The sequence below is a fragment of the Somniosus microcephalus genome, chromosome 2, assembly GCF_052327205.1.
Source record: "Somniosus microcephalus isolate GS21.2 chromosome 2, FLI_Smic_1.0, whole genome shotgun sequence".
NCBI lineage: Eukaryota > Metazoa > Chordata > Chondrichthyes > Squaliformes > Somniosidae > Somniosus > Somniosus microcephalus.
The window spans coordinates 303,000,639-303,018,710 of NC_140988.1; the positions used below are offsets into that span (position 1 = coordinate 303,000,639).

Consider the following 18,072-nt stretch of genomic DNA (forward strand, 5'->3'; position numbering starts at 1 on the left):
TCATTTATAAAAAAAAGTTAAAAACCAACTGGGAAATCTTTGATTCACAGTTTCTACTCAGACTGATCATAGTACTTCTTAAAATTCATTTTAGGGATGTGGGAGTCGTAGGCAAGGCCATTATTTATTGCCCATCCCTAGTTGCCTATGGATTTAATTGAGTGGCATGCTAAGCCACTTCAGAGGGCGGTTAAGAGTCAATCCCATTGGTGTGGAACTGGAGTCACATATACCCAGGATGGCAGGTTTCCTTCCCTAAAAGGACGTGAACTAGTTAGGTTTTCATGACATTTTTATATGCTTTCCTCTTCTACCGATCCCTTCACAGGTAGGATTGGCAACTCTGGTTGGACATATTCCACAGTTTCATCACATGACCTCCTGCCTCAAACCACCGACTTCAGGCTCCTGCCATTGGGTACCCAACATGCTCATCCTCGCAGCACACTGTCTTCCCATGCCAATTACAAACTGAACAGACTCGGTTACCCAATTAGATGATTTTTTACTGTCAGTAAAACAGCCTTCCCCCACCCCCTCCGATCTCCAATTTTTAATTTTATTTTAAGGTCCAGATGATTTTTCTCCCCGCAATTCACAGCAGTATCCAAGAGATAAATCTTTAATTTCTAGAGCCTATAGTAACAATCCGGGAGGGTTGGTAACCCTATTCACAGGAATACCTTACTGGTATAGGGATTCCTGGTCAGCTGTGGCTCAGTTGGTAGCACCCTTGCCTCTGAGTCAGAAGGTTGTGGGTTCAAGACCCACTCCAGGGAATTGAGCACATAAAGCTAAGCTGACACTCCAGTGTAGCGCTGAGGGAGCGCTGCACTGTCGGATGCGCCATCTTTCGGATGAGACGTTAAACTGAGGCCCCATCTGCTCTCTCAGTGGACGTAAAAGATCCCATGGCACTATTTCGAAGAGGAGTAGGGGAGTTATCCCCGGTGTCCTGGCCAATATTTATCCCTCAACCAACATAACAAAAACAGATTATCTGGTCATTATCACATTGCTGTTTGTGGGAGCTTGCTGTGGGCAAATTGGCTGCAGCATTTCCCACATTTCAACAGTGACTCCACTTCAAAAAGTACTTAATTGGCTGTAAAGCGCTTTGAGACATCCGGTGGTCGTGAAAGGCGCTATAGAAATGCAAGTCTTTCTCTTTATTTACAGTATTGTTTCTTGCTATCCGCTGCACAAAAGATGACGATGCTCACATTCCCCTGACCAGTGCTGTGACTCAGCAGAAGGCTACCACTGTAGTTTGATGCAGAGTTTTACCTCTGCAGAGGTTAAGCGAAAGCAACGGAACAACTTAAAAGCAATAATTATGTTAAGTGCATCCAGCTTCGACACATGATATGAAGAAGATTTCTGATCAAAGATATTTTTTAGCTGTCAATTTGCTACTCCAATTAACAACTATTTTTGCACCAAGTTTAGAAACACGAGTGAAAGGCAAACTTTATACAGTCAAGACCTCAGTGTACTTGAGAACATAACGGCCAGACTAAATCCACTGGTGATGATGCTTCAAAAATCTATTCTCTGTTCAGGCAAGAATTATACAGTTCTTGGTATGGATTGTTTTCTGTCAATTTCTAAATCAATGGCACGGTGGCATAGTGGTTAGCACTGTTGCCTCACAGCGCCAGAGACCCGGATTCGAACCCGGGTCTCGGGCGACTGTCTGTGTGGAGTTTGCACATTCTCCCCGTGTTTGCGTGGGTTTTCTCCGGGTGCTCCGGTTTCCTCCCACAGTCCAAAGATGTGCGGGTTAGGTTGATTGGCTATGATAAATTGACCCTTAGTGTTAGGGGGATTAAATACGTGGGGTTACAGGGATAGGGTGGGATATGTGTTGGTGTAGGGGTTACGGGGATCGGGTGGGATATGTGTCGGTGCAGGCTCGATGGGCCGAAATGGCCTCTATCTGCACTGTGGGGTTTCTGTGATTCTGTGAAGGCTTTTCCATGTGTCAGTTCTCATGGACTGTGTCTTGTTATTTTTTGGAGATTAATGGCATTTCTACATTATAGGGTTTTATTCTGAAATACTGTGATGCTCCAATCATATTGCAGGTTCTGTATCAAACGGTATGGTTTCCAATTTGAAGAACTACAGTATAACTAGGCATGTATTTGCTAATCTGACAATGCAACAAAACCCAGTAACTGGAGGAAGATCACCTTGAAAAAATAGCACAAAACCAAAGTAGTGTAAAACTAAACTGCAGTAAAATTGCAACTATTGCAAAGAACTCTTCAACTTTTATATTAATTTCAACATTTGCAGAGAGCTGAATATTCCATTGGCTCTTCAGTAGCATTAAAATATGGACACAGAAGCTTTGCTTGATCACAGTGCATGTTGCAGAACCCACTGTTCTAAAAAGTGGTATTGGCAGCACCGTAGGGTTGTAAATTGAACTGTTCACCTATTTACCAATTTATTAATTGCATTTCATTGTAGTTGCTTTGTCAAGATGCCCAAATGCAGTTAAGTGTTTCCCTTTTTCTCTCCAATGTTTTCCCTGCCTCTTTTCTCCTGAGGGGGTTCCTCTCCTTGTACAGTTCCATGGGTGTCCAGTAACTTGTCATTATTTATCCAAGTGCCTCACCAGTGAGTGTCTGATAGCTCTAACTCTAGAGGGCATTACCGGAGATCCTCATTTGACATTTACAGGAAACTTTCTGGTATCCGGCACAGACGGGACCGACGTGTTGCCAGTTCATCAACAATTCCGGATAACCGAACACTATAATTAAAACATACGGAGCTTCTGAGCTCCGTATCTAGCAACAAACCCTGTTGCTTAGCAACAGCTTCAAAACAATCAGCACAGCTTGCAAGCGTCTCTGTAGCTTAGCAACAGCTTCAGTTCGACGCTTGCACAGCCAGAAACGAGTAAAAAAAAGTAACAAAGTAAAAAAAAGTTACCTGAACCGACTTCTGAATTGTGCCAGTTAACCGACATTTCCGGTTATTTAGTGGCCGGTTAATCGAAAGTTTCCTGTACACACATGCACTTCCAGCAGGGGTCGCTGAATAACAAACAAGGAGCAGGAACCCTCCTTTACCCAGGGGTGCTGCGACCAACTATAGTGCTTTAATACCATCCTGTCCAAGATCAGCTAACTCAACACAGATCAGTGTAGCTAAACTCACTGGCCCAGCAGGGAACTCAGAGCAGATAGGTTTTATTCCACCGACAAACGGGTTGAATCCCAAGAGCAGTTTTAAGCCAAAAATTAACGACGGTCTATTGCTGGCATGCATCATACTAGAATTCTCTAAGGGTATTAAAGGAAATGGTCCCCGCTGAAAGACTGAGGGCTGAATTTCTCTTCAATTTTCCCCTCACACCCCCAAAACATTTTTTCCTGGGCCTGGATTTGTTCTTTTAGATTAAACATTAAGTGGCGGCAATACTCTACTCTGTGGAGTTCTCTACAAACCATAGGTGGAGGACCATCTTAGAATTCAATTGCCAAATACTATGTACGACAAAAAGATATACCATAGCAAATGGGTGAAATTAGAACATGAGAAAGGTGCTTCCGAAGGTTGATCACATCTCCAGTTCAAAACAGGCCACCTACAGATGCTGGTCTGAGGAGGTCAAGGACTGGAGTGAAAATAAAGAGATTCAATACCCTCATTTACACATCTTTCATCTTCTGGTTGCAATTCACATGGAGACAATGGCAAGACTTTCTTTGTAATATACTTAACAAAAGAGACATAGCAGGTATTTTATTGTGTCGTATCTGAGAGAGATACACTCAAAGATGATCACATCAATCACGACATTCAGCTTTTTTGGGTAAATTTTTGTGCTCAATGCAAGGTCAGTGGTGTAGAATCTTCAATAATTGCCACAAGCATGGTCATCCTTATTCTAAGGTTCACCCTCACAAACAAAAATGAATTTCCATTGCTCTATTGAGGGTGAGGAGCGAGAAGGACACTTTTACTTTAAGAGCTTTGTTATGCACAGCCATCTTGATTAAGTGACCTTCTACCATGCCTTTGTTACCTCCAGACTCGACTAATCCAATGCTCTCATGGCCGTCCTCACAATGCGGTAAACCTCTGTAAACTTGAGCTCATCTTAAACTCTGCTGCCCGTATTCCAACTTGCACCAAGTCCCGCTCACCCATCACCCCTGTTCTTGCTGACCTACATTGGTTCCTGATCTGTCAATGCCTCGATTATAAAATTCTCATCCTCGTGTTCAAATTCTTCCATGGCCTCGCCCCTCCCCTTCTCTAACCTTCTTCAGCCCTACAATCCACCAAGATCTCCGCGCTACTCCAATTCTGGCTTCTTGCACACCTGATTTCCTTCGCTGCACCATTGGCAGCGTGCCTTCAGGTGTGTAGGCCCCAAGTTCTGGAATTCCCTCCTTAAACCTCTCCACCTCCCTCTCCTCCTATAATTCGCTTCTTAAAACCTACTACTTTGACTAACGCCCTAATATCTCTTCATGTGGCTCAATGTCAAATTTTGTCTAACGCTCCTGTGAAGTACCTTGGGACGTTTAACTACGTTAAAGGTGCTATATAAATGCAAGTTATGATGTACAAAGCCTCAATTTTGTGGATACAAGAATTTTCAGATTTTTACAAGCCATTGGATAAAATGCCACTTAAGGTAGCTAAAGGTGATGGAATTAATGGCAAATCAGTTAGCTGATTTGGAAATGGCTTAAGGAGAAGAAGAAAATGGAAAAAGATATTCTGCAAATCAGTTGTGACAGAATAAGTAGTTGTGTCTTTGTTTCGGTCTAGTAGCCGTCCCTTTAGACCAGGAGCCTAGAGTTGAAAAGTACTCCTGAACGGTCTCAACCTATATTGTTACACATGTTGTGAAGTTTGTCACTGGTGTCTCCTTAGTAACAGGCTTGGGAAGGACTCTTGCAGACGATTTTCAAACATGCAGATTTCAGGATTGGCTCAGTTATGAATATGCTAGCCTGTTATTTTTTGAATGAGGAATTTGTGAGTTGGGAATTTCTAACGAACCTTGACTTGCCGAGGAGGATAAAAAGGGGTAAATTTGGTAATCTGGAGGATAAAAAGGGGTCATATTAGTAGAGTTGAATTGAACAAACTCAAATCTTCATAGAAAAGCAGATAGATTTTAGCTACCTCCCACACCTCACAAGGAGGCAGAGGGTAGCTCAGTGTATAACAATTGTTTATACAAAAATAGGCTGGCGTACAGAAATAACTTTATGGGTTTGCCTTTTGAGGAGATAGATGTAGACATTTCGATTGTTTAGTGATGCAGCTAATTAAAGGAGTTTCAAAATGCCCGAGATATTAAAATTGAAACATGTTGTTCAAAACTTGTGATTCATTCTAGATACCTTCAAAAACATATTGCTGAATTGAAGGTGGTTCAGAAAAGAATGACAAGGCCTGGGCCTCTAAATCCCAAGGAGAAACTGGCATAGTTAAACTGGTATGCTTTGGAGAAAAGATTAATGGAAATTAGATTTTGGAAATCCAGAGCTGCAAGGAAGATTGAAGGAAGTGATTTGGCTTAAGCTGTGACAGATAAAAAAAATTACGGCCAGTGGGCAGGGATCGTGTCCACAGAGTGCAGTAAAACAGAACTAAATATCATGTGATCCAATATTTGTTTGTTCAATCTCCATATGCAAATTAGTATTCCAAATGTGTGCAGAAACTGGTTGAGGAGCTCATTTCTTTAGGCCAGCTTACAGCACTGGATTTAAGTACTTGAAGAAAACACGAAAGTCACAAATGACATTTGTGAACATGGGAACAGGAGTAAGCCAATCAGCCCCTCGAGCCTGATCCACCATTCAATTAGATCATGGCTGAACTATAACTTAAGTCCATCTACCTGCCTTGGTTCTGTAACCCTTAGTACCCTTGCACAACAAAATTTATATCAGTCTTTGTTTTGAAATTTTCAATTGACCTAGCTCAACACTACCCTTTGTGTGAAGAAGTGCTTTCTGATATCATCCCTGAACAGCCTAGCTCTAATTTTAAGGTTATGTTCCCTTGTTCTGGACTCCTCCACCAGAGAAAATAGCTTCTCTCCATCAACCCCATCAACTCCACTAATCATCTTTACACAGTATTTACAGCACAGAAACAGGCCATGCCGGTGTTTATGCTCCACACCCTAGTTCTGCTCTCCCCTGCAAGTGAAAACATCATCTCTACGTCTACCCTATCAAACCCTTTCATAATCTTAAAGATCTCTAGCAGGGCCCCCCTCAGCCTTCTCTTTTCTAGAGAAAAGAGCCCCAGCCTGTTTAATCTCTCAGTTCTGGTATCATGCCAATAAATCTTCTTTGCACCTTCTCCAGTCCTTCGATATCCTTTTTATAGTATGGAGACCAAAGCTGTTCACAGTACTCCAAGTGTGGTCTATCCAAGGTTCTGCACAAGTTTAACAAAACGTCTCGGCTTTTCAATTCTATCCCTCTAGAATGAACCCCAGTGCTTTGCTTTTTTTATGGCCTTATAAACCTGCATCACTACTTAGTGATTTGTGTATCTGTACCCCCAGATCCCTCTTTCTCTACACCATTTAGACATTTATTTTCCAAGGAGTATGTGGCCTCTTTATTCTTTCTACCAAAAATTACTACCTCTCACTTATTGATATTGAAGTTAATTCCCCAATTACATGCCCATTCTCCAGTTCTCCTCTGTATTAACACTCCCCAATTTTGAAATTGTACTTCCAATTCCAGAGTCCAAATCATTTCTGTAAATGGTGAACAGTGGTCCCAGCCCCAATCATTGTAGAACATCACTTCCCACCATTTGCCAATCTGGGTAACTACCTTTAACCCCTACTCTCTGTTTTCTATTTTGTAGCCAGCTTGCTATCCATTCTGCTACTTATCTCATGACTCCACATGTTCTGACCTTAGTCATGAGTCTACTATGCAATAGCTTAAACATCTCGATTAGATCACCCCTTAATCTTCTTTATTCAAGTGAATACAAGCCCAGTCTATGCAACCTGTCCTCATAATTTAACCCTTTTAGCCCCAGTATCATTCTGGTGAATCTGCGCTGCACCCCCTCAAAGGTCAATATATCTTTCCTGATGTGCAGTGCCCAGAACTGAATGCAATACTCCAGATGAGGTCTAACCAGAGTTCTGTACAGCTGTAACATAACTTCCACCCCTTTGGATTCCAGCCCTCGAGAAAAAGACCAAAATTCCTTTAGTGATTTCTGTACTTGGACCTCTAAGTTTCTGCTCATCCACATTTCCTAGCTTCACCATTTAGAAAATACTTGGATCTATCTTTCTTATCACAAACTCCATACCCTCACCACCGATTCCATCCTCCATCCCAGCAACTGTCTCAGGCTGAACCAGACTGTTTGCAATCCCAGCGTCCAATTTGACCCCAAGCTGTGCTTTTATCCTCATACTTTCCATCACAAAAGGCTGTCTACTACTTAGGATTGCCTAAGTAAGTACCAAATAGAGGGAAACAGCTATTCTGGTGATAGACAGAACTGCCGGATGAGGCATATTATACAGTTCTGTTCCAACAACTGGTGGTCAGCTATGAAGCTGCACTGGCAGAGTTCTGGGAGCGAATCCCTTGGCTTGCAAATGGGGAGTTTGGCTCAACTAAAAGAAATGTCCTTTTTTTTTTTTTTTAAATGACAAGCAGCTTATGGTGATTATCTCGACTATCTTAAAAAGGTTTCAAGAAACCGCAAATTATAATTTTACAAAAACTTACCTCGTAAATATTTGGGTGCCACATTTTTGTCAGAAATCTGAAGGTAGGTGGAGAATATGGGTAATCTATTGGGAATTTCAGATGAGCCTAGGAGAAAATAGAAGGCATGGTCAAATATGTTTCTGTTAAAGTTACTTTAATGCATAGAATAACTGCATATTTTCTTAGCTCTGCATAGAACTGAGGTTTGAGCTAAAATCACACCAACAGAAACTGTCATAACATACTACAGCAGGAATTATTTTGTGTATGGCATAGAATAGCCAAACTTGGTCATCAGCATACTCTAATAGTAAAAACAAAGTTAGTTGCACTGATATACAACTAAATTTGAACTCAAATAGTATTCTAGTTATTTTCCTTTTCTATTATTCAGTAGTTCAGTAGCAGGAACCCGAACCACATTTAAAAAGTACTTGGATGTGCACTTGGGATGCTCTAACCTGCAGGGCTACGGACCAAGAGCTGGGAAGTGGGATTAGGCTGGATAGCTCTTTGTTGGCCGGCGCGGACACGATGGGCCGAAATGGCCTCCTTCCGTGCTGTAACTTTCTATGATTCTATGAGTTATAGGGCAAAACTTTCAACCTCAGCCACCCATTATACACCCACCCGACTTTGCTTTCCATTGACTTCATTGATACATGCTAGAGTGCAGAAACTGTTCAGGCCAGAAGGCGTGCAATAAGGTTACAGTCAGACATTAAAATGATATGGGAATCAAAATTTCAAATCAGTGCAGACATTCCTAATTGGTGCACCTACTAAATTCTGCCTGTACTACACAACCGCTGTTACCATTATATCACCAAACCACTACAACTTATAAAACTTTCTGCTCTGTTCAAGTCAGTGGAAGAACAAATGCCCTTTACATACAGTTTTGATTGAGTGAATAGGAAAAGCTATTTCCTCTGATTGCAGTCAGTGATGGGTGGCCATCAATGTAAAGTTGTCATTAAGAAAGTGAAGAGAGGGGTTAGGAGGAATTTCTTTATGCAGAGAGTTGTTGGGAGCATGGGATGTGGTTGAGGCAGTGACCATTCCATTTTTTTTTTAAAAAGGGAAAATTGAATATTTGAAGCTACGAGTACACAGGATTAGTGAATCTTTCTATGGTACCCTCCAGTACCACACCCAAATTGCAATTATTTGTGTGCCTTGACTGAGTATTGGTAAGTTGTTTGACTATAGTCAAGCAGAATTCTGAATTCATGGACATTCACACACAAGCTCTTTCAGCAAGGAGTCACTGGATAGTGATCAGGAGCAGGAACTTTGGCCAATTTCTCCTACCGATTGCAGAAGTGCCAAGATTAACCATAGTACTACTCTCCTCCTGTCTGGTAGATCAGCTAACTCAGTAGAGACCAAGGATTAAACCGGAGGTCTTCCAAATCTGCACGGCTCAGCAACTTACTGGATAAAACTGCTAAAACATCAAGGGAGCAAAATGTACTTTCCAAGTTGCAGTACACAGCCAACAACTTGCGTGCCTGCACAGGTTTATTTACAACTTGATGCAATCTTACTCTAATAGTAAAAACTATTTACTGCTCTAGACAGGCTCTTCAGCACTGCAAAATGCTTTCTGCTGGTAGACTAGTTTCAGCAAGTGCCACCACCCAGCAGAGATGGCCTATTCTAATCAGATGTTCCAAGTACAGCTGTCAGAAATGTCAGCTGACCTATTCTAAATGTGTACACTAACAAACTGGTCTTTTCACAGCTTCAGCTCAGCCTTTCAGTACAAGGATCTTCAAAAAGTACAACTGAATTATAACGTTAGAAAGACATTGACTTTATATTGCAGTTAGATATAGGTTACCTTTCTCCTCCAGTTTCTCACCTCAGTCTATCTCTTCTAAAGTGGTGACTTATGTTCAGATATGTTTCTATAAGTGCTAGTGTTTATCTAGTACATCAGCCAGTGGCTGTATGCTTCTTGTGAGGCTGTGGATACCAAAAGCCAGCATACTATTTGACCACAGCAGTTATCATAACCGAGGCAAAACCAGTCCCAACCCTATATCCGGGGACTATTTATTTTGTTCAAGATCTGGGTACTTCTTATTGAAATTGCAATTGTTAACAACTGAACGGCTTCCTGAGCCACTGCAGGGGGCATCAAGAGTGCATATATTGTGGGACTGTAGGTCAGACCGTGTAAGGGTAGCAGATTCCCTTTGCTGAAGGACATTAGCAAACCAGTTGGATTTTTATGGCAATTCGGCAGCTTTCATGGTCATTTTCTTCTGGGTGACAGCTCACAAATTACCAGAAGTATTAAATTCAATTTCACAACTTGCCATGGTGGGATTTGAAAATTCATTCCAATAAGGGGTCACTGAACTGAAACTAGAAAAATCCCTTGCTGTTTTTCCTTATCTTCTAGCCTGGAGACATTATTGTATGGTATCCCCTTTATCACCTCAACTGAGACGACAAACAGTATAGATCACAGATCAAATCTATGATCATTCTGTGCTTTATGTCACAGTGTCACATCATGCAGTGCATTTAACAAGAGGGGCTATGTTCTGTATGTTAATTTGATAATTTTATACATTTTGGGATAGTAGACAGAGTGAGTGTTATTTTTATAGTTATCTCAGCCCACTTATGCCTGAGAAAGCAAATTAGGAAGTACTTTTTGAAAAAATATTCAAGTACAGGAAAGATATGCCTTGATCAAGTATACCATATTGGGAGGATCAATTTTATTCCTGACATTATACAGGTTACTGTCAAAGTACCATAAACCTACCAATTGTGCTTAAAAGGGAATCATATTTTATCCTATCTAGTACTGTCCCACTTTCCACGAAAACAGGAAAGTCATAATTTCAACCAGTAGGGGAGTCACTACATTTGTTACCAGTTGTCTCGGCCCTAGGGCATCTTCAGCAATTAAGGGCAGTAGTAAATATGATCTGACACAGCTTATAGATACCGCTGCCTAGCAACAGCCAAACTGCCTTCTCATGCAGCAAGGCAAGCTGCCAGGCTATTTATTACCATTATGACCAGCATTCAGGCAAACTGCTACATGACCACCTTGGATCCTGAATCAAATGCTCATTTGGGCAGCCCTGTAAAGGTTTGCTGACAAGCTTGAGGCGGACTGGTAATGAATTCACAAGCAAGTTGGTCCTTTCATGGTATTTTCAGACCATGAATAATTCACATACTGAAACAAAACTTTAATTTTTGAAATTCCATTGCGCTAATGAGAATGGTACATGAAGTCTAAAAACAAGGCAATGGCAGTTCAAAAATTGATTAAAGGACTTATCAGATCAAAAGAGGGACAATAAGTGTTACTTTTGGGTTCAACTATACCATAAGGTGGCTTCTGTTTTGACTGGATTTATTCCATATTTAATTTCTAGAATTTAGTTGCAATGATATTTTACCCCTCTCAAATGTGTCGACTCTTTGCTTCTACATAGAGTCATAACGGCACAGAAGGAGGCCATTCAGCCCATTGAGTCCGTGCCAGCTCTCTGTAGAGCAATCCAGTCAGTCCCATTCCCCTGCTCTATCCCTGTAGCCCTGCAAGTTTATTTCCCTCAAGTGCCTATCCAGTCTCCCCTTGAAAACATTGAGTGTCTCCGCTTCCACCACTTCAGTCGGCAGCGAATTCCAGGTCATCATCACTCGCCGCATAAAAATGTTTTTCTTCACGTCCCCCCTGTATCTCTTGCCCAAAACCGTAGATCTGTGTCTCCTAGTCCTTGTACCATTAACTAGTGGGAACAGCCTTTCCCCACCCGTCATAATCTTGTACACCTCTATCAAATCACCCCTCAACCTCTTTGCTCTAAAACAAATCCAGCTTCTCCAACCTGTCCTTGTAGCTAAGATCCCCCATCCCCAGAACCATTCTGGTAAGTCTCCTCTGCACCCTCTCAAGGGACTTTATATCCTTCCTAAAATGTGGTGACCAGAACTGGATGCAATACTCCAGTTGTGGCCTAACCAGCGCTTTATAAAGGTTCAGCCTAACTTCTCTACTTTTGTAGTCAATACCTCTATTTATGAAGCCCAAGATCCCATATGCTTTGCTAACCACTCTCTTTATGTACTGCCACCTTCAGGGACCTATGCACATTAACTCCCAGGTCCCTCTGTCCCTGCACACTCTTTAAAACTGTGCCATTAAGTGTATATTGCCTCTCCCTGCTCCTTCTGCCAAAATGCATCACCTCACACGTCTCCGTATTGAATTCCATCTGCCACTTGTCTGCCCATTCTGCTAGCCTTTCTATGTCCTGTTGCAGTTGATTGGTATCATCTTCACTGTTTACCACACCCCCAAGTTTGGGATCATCAGCAAATTTAGAAATTCTACTCTGTATTCCAATATCCAGGTCATTTATATATATATCAAAAAAAGCAGTGGCCCCAGCACTGACTTTTGGGGAACACCACTGTCTACCATCCTCCAGTCTGAAAAACAGCCATTTACCACAACTCGCTGTTGTCTGTCCTTAAGCCAATTCCTTATCCAAGCTCCCACTGACCCACCTATTCCATGAGCCTCAATTTTGTTAACCAGCCTTCTATGTGGTACTTTGTCAAACTCCTTCCAAAAATCCATGCAGACAATATCCATTGCATTCCCTTCATCAATCCTTTCTGTTACTTCATCAAAAAATTCAATTGGATTAGTCAAACACGATCTGCCATTTACAAATCCGTGTTGGCTCTCCTTAATTAGCTTAAACCTCTCCAGGCGCCAGTTATTTTTTCCTTGATTATTGTTTCTAAAACTTTACCCACCATTGATGTTAAACTGACCGACTTGTAGTTACTAAGATTGTCCTTACACCCTTTCTTGAACAATGGTGTCACATTTGCCACATTCCAATCCTCAGGCACCTCCCCCGCATCTAGGGAAGGTTGGAAAATTATGGCAAGCCCTTCCGGTATCTCCTCCCCCAATTCCCTTAGCAACCTTGGATGCAAACCATCTGGACCAGGTGACTTGTCAACTCTAAGCATACCCAACCTTTCTAGTACATCCTGTCCATCAATTTTCACCCCTTCCATTGCTTCTGCCTTTTCCACTTCTACTGATATTTTATCAGCATCCACCTCCTTAGTAAACACCAATACAAAGTACTCATTGAGTATTCTAGTTTTGCCCTGCACCTCTAAGCATATATCACCTTCTTTGTCTCTAATAGGCCCCACCCCACCTCTTACTACCCGCTTACTGATTACATGCCGGGAGAAGATATTTGGGTTCCCTTTTATGTTAACCTCCATTCTACTCTCATATTCTCTCTTTGCCAATCCTTATTTTCATCTTCACATCCCCTCTCAACTTATTGTATTTGGTCTGGTTCGCAGTTGAAGAACTCACCCGACATTCATCATACACCCTCTTTTTTTGTTTCATCATCTTCTCTATCTCCCTCGTCATCCAAGGAGCCCTTGCTTTGGTTCCCTTACCCTTCCCTCTTGTTGGAATGTACCTAGCCTGTACTTTGAACATCTCCTCCTTAAAAATCACCCATTGTTCCGTTTAGTTTTTCCAGTCAGTCTTTGGTTCCATTTTGCCCTGGCTAGATCCTTTTGCATCCCATTGAAGTTAGCCCTATTTCAGTTTAGAAGTTCCACTCTAGATTGTTCCTTGCTCCTCTCCATTACTAATCTAAATCTTATGATATCATGATCGCTCGTACCTAAGTGTTCTCCCACAGACACTTGATCGACCTGGCCCACCTCATTCCCCAGCACCAGATCCAGCAATGCCTCCTTCCTAGTTGGGCCAAGAACATACTGGTCAAGGAAATTCTCCTGAATACATTTCAGGAATTCCTCCCCCCTCCTTTCCCTTTACCCTAGCATTATCCCAATTGATATTTGGGTAATTAAAGTCTCCCAATATCACCATTCTATGGCCTAGAAATTCACTTTGGGGCGGCCAGCTCGCTCGCGCCCAAAAGTTAGCGCTGGGCGGGGAGCCATTAGCGATCGTCAGATATTCAGTGTTAGCGCCCCAAATCGGAACCGGGCGCTATACCAGGGTGTGCCCGCCTCTGCTTGGGGCGCTGACACTGAATTTCAGCGCTCTTGGCGCCGCTGCGCCAGCCGCTGCGGAGCGGCAGGCTGCGGTACTGCAGGCCTCCTCCTTCTCTTAAGGGGGAGCTGCCTGCAACGGGGAGATCGCCGCTGGAGAGTGCCGGCAAAATGAGCCCGGCACCACGGAGAAGTGCCGGGTTCGCGGAAAGCAGCCGGCAATGCCGCGGGGGGGGGGGGGGGAAAAGAAGAGAGGAGGCCGGGGAAGGAGGTGTGGGCAGGCAGCCGCCGAAAAAGCGGCCGGCCGCACCTTCACCTTTAAAGTGCCCCACTAAGGCTACAGCACGGCCCCGTTTTTTGGTCGCTGTTTGCGGCCGTTTCGGAGGAGGCGGCCGCTACTAAATATGGGGATCGGGCCGGTTTCGGGGCGGAACCGGGGCGCTGCGCACACCGATGACGTCATCGGTGCCGGCGCAGCGCTAACGGCTACCGCCGCCAATACCGCTGCGCTGAATATCAGCGCACACTCATTTTTGGCGCAGAAGCCCTCTTTAGGCGGTAACTGGCCGCAAAGCTGGCAGCGCCTTAATGAATTTCTAGGCCTATAGCTCTTGCATATCTCTGCAATTTCCCTGTAGATTTGCTCCTCTAACTCCCTCTCACTATTTGGAGGCCTATAGAATACCCCCAATAGCATGATCATACCCTTTTTGCTCCTCAACTCTAACCAAATGGATTCTGTCCTTGTCCCCTCAAGAACATCCTCCCTCTCCAACACTACAATGTCTTCTTTAATCAGCACTGCCACCCCACCTCCCTTTTCTCCTTCCCTATCTTTTCTGAACACCTTGTATCCTTGAATATTAAGTGCCCAGTCCTCACCGTTTTTAAGCCACGTTTCAGTTATTGCCACAAGGCTAATTGTGCTTGTAGCTCACCAACCTTATTCACCACACTTTGTGCATTTACGTACATGCATTCTAAACCCATTTTTGAATTTTTTGTAGTCTTTCTTAGTCTGCTCCTATCTAATATGGTACTACTACCGCCTCTAGTACTTTCTTCTCTAGTAATATCCAACACACTCACTCTTTTATGCACCTTCTTCCTCTTTTCTACTCAGATATGCTGGTGCCCATCCCCCTGCCAAGCTAGTTTAAACCCTCCCCAACAGCACTAATGAACCTCTCCGCAAGAATATTGGTCCCAGCTCTGTTGAGGTGTAACCCATCTGGCTTGTACAGGTCCCACCTTCCCCAGAAACTGTCCCAATGCCTCAGGAATCTAAAGCCCTCCCTCCTGCACCATCTCTCCAGCCACGCATTCATCTGTTCTATCCTCCTATTCCTGTACTCACTAGCACATGGCACTGGGAGTAATCTGGAGATTACTACCTTTGAGGTGCTGCTTTTTAATCTTCCTCCTAGCTCCCTAAACTCTGCCTGCAGGACCTCATCCCTCTTTCTGCCTATGTTGTTGGTACCGATATGGATAACGACCGCTGGCTGTTCACCCTCCCCCCTCAGAGTGTCCCGCAGCCGCTCAGTGATATCCTTGACCCTGGTACCAGGGAGGCAACATACCATCCTGGAGTCACGTCTACGGCCGCAGAAATGCCTGTCTGCTCCCCTAACTATCGAATCTCCTACCACTATTACTCTTCCACTCTTTTTCCTCCCCCCCCTGTGCAGCTGAGCCAGCTGTGGTGCCGTGGACTTGACTCTGGCTGTACTCCCCAGGAGGAACTATCGCCCTCAGCAGTATTCAGAGCAGAATACTGGTTGGAGAGCGTGATGCACTCCGGGGTCGACTCCACTACCTGCCTGGTCCTCCTCTTCTATCTGGCAGTCACCCATTCCCTCTCTGCCTGCATACTCTTAAGCTGTAGGGTGACCACCTCTAGAAACGTGCTATCCACGTAACTTAGCCTCGCGGATGCACCGCAGTGACTCTAGCCGCCACTCAAGCTCTGAAACCCGGAGCTCGAGTTGCTGTAGCTGGCGACACTCCCGTACATGTGGTTGTCCAAGCTACGCGAAGCATCCAGGACTTCCCACATGGCACAGGATGTGCACTCCACGGGACTGAGCTGCCCTGCCATGCCTCTATTTAATAGACTAAGAACTAACTTAGCAGAAATAAACTTATAAACGTAAAAAAACATACACTCATCAGCTCCTTCCCTTGTACCGACGTCACTTTTTTTACTCTGCCGTCACTTTTTCAAAAACTGCCTCTGTTGAGTTGCTGCCTCGGGACTGCTTCACTCTCGCTGCACTCCCTCCAGGTCCGCTCCTTCCGGTCCCAGGCTCCTGCTGCTCGGGTGCTCCTTTTAACTGCTCCACTCTCGTTGTGCTCCCTCCAGGTCCGCTCCTTCCGGTCTCGGGCTCCTGCTGCTCGGGACTGCTCCTTTTAACTGCTCCGCAATCGCTGTGCTCCCACCAGGTCCGCTCCCAGGTTCAAGGATGCTGGTTGCCAGCCATTAACAATTACACAAAGTTTGTGTAAACTATGAGAGTGATCATAGGGGCATCATAACCTAGCTTGATCCTGTCCACATGCATCTTTCCAGCAGTGGTTGCCAAATTGCAATCAGGAATGGGAATCTTGGTGGAATTTCCCCTTTCCTAACCTAGAGCCAATAAGCCAAAATCTAGCACTGTAGTGTATGTACCTTTAAGAGCCCGTGTACTGTAATACCGGTAGTGGCCACTCGGGTATATAAGCCTGTATAGCGTCTTGTATCTTTTAGTTCACCTCCAGACTTTGTTCAGTAAACACCTGTTAAACCAACTCCTGCATTCCGTGTCTCCATTAACACACGGATACAACAGTGGCGACGAATTGGAAACGGACTTACCTGCAATTCGGCAGCACCTCAAGGAGATCGATTCCTCAGACGAAGGTCAAAGAAAAAAAAACTGAGTTCACCAGCTAGCCGGGCTGGTGGCAGATACTGCACTAATCCTTCCTGGGCGGCGGGCTGGGGCTCGATCGGGTGGCTCTGCAGCGGGGCCGAGCAGCGAGTCGGAAGGCGGAGGCAAACAGAGACGGAGGGTGGAGCACTCGGGAGACGGCCGGCGCTGCAAAGCAGGTCGGCGTTCGGACCAAGCAGAGGGAGGGAAAAGTCCCAGAGAGTCCAGCAGGAACGAGTCTCCAACTATTAAAAATATCTGTGTAAATAAAAACCGCGAAGAACAGCGTTGTCAGCAGCGGCAGCGGTGGGAAAGCGCGGGAGGCGCCTTTTTTTCTCGGCAGGGAAGAAAGGAAAGCGCGGGAGGAGCCATTTTTGATTTTCAGGATGCCTAAGACTGGCAATATTACTGCTTTCGATAGTGATATAGAGGATTGGACCACATATATGGAAAGAGTGGAGGTATATTGCACAGCGAATGAAGTAGAGGATGATAAAAAGGCATCGGTACTTATAAATCTGATGGGCGCAAGGACATACGGGCTGTTACGAAACGTAATCACTCCAGCCAAACCGATGGACAAGAATTTTAAGGAGATTGTTGATACCCTACACCGCTGCTGATAGCGGAACGATTCAAATTCTTCAGGAGGAATCAGCACAAGAATGAAAGTAACGCTGATTACCTCACCGAATTAAGAAAGCTGTCAAAGCACTGCCAATTCGTGGCAGGACTGGCAGATTCTCTACGAGACAAATTCGTCTGCGGTCTCCTAAGTGAAGGAGCACAGAAAAGGCTACTTTCTGAGAAAGATTTGACACTGGTCAAGGCTTTCAGTGTGGCTGTATCATACGAAGCAACAGCAAGAGGAGCTGCAGAGATACAGCAAAAGCCACAGGACTTCGGCACCCATGAAATGACACGGGGTTGAGAGAGATGTTATCGCTGCGGCAGATCCACCCATGACCAGAGGGACTGCTGGTTCAAGGACAAAGCATGCAGGCAATGCGGAAAGATGGGACACATTGCACGTGTATGCCGATCTGGAAAAAAAAAATCCACTGACAGAAAAAAAATCAAGGAAGGAAAAGTACAGAAAGGTACAAATGATGACGGACAGTAGCTCCGCAGACCAGAAGAGCGATAGCGACTCCGGAAACAAGAGACTAAGCTGTCTCAAATTACATAATGTAATTGCCAAAGAAGATTACCAGACCATTTGGGGTTACCCTCACGATAGCGGGGTCCCCAGTTAAAATGGAGCTAGATACAGGATCAGCTCTGACCGTCATAAGTCGACGGGATTACGAGCGGCTATTTCCGCATATACCTTTGAAAGACACATCCATTATCTTGAAGAC

General features: G+C 44.2%; 1 protein-coding gene across 1 annotated transcript in view; it reads right to left on the minus strand.

Annotated features, from left to right (window-relative positions):
- The window catches only part of ube2r2 (ubiquitin-conjugating enzyme E2R 2), a 165,845-nt gene that overhangs the window by 13,000 nt on the left and 134,773 nt on the right, over positions 1-18,072 (minus strand). Inside the window, exon 2 of the mRNA XM_085973871.1 lies at positions 7,767-7,853. Within this exon, the coding sequence (XP_085829997.1) occupies positions 7,767-7,853 (87 nt within the window). The remainder of the gene's footprint in view (positions 1-7,766; positions 7,854-18,072) is intronic.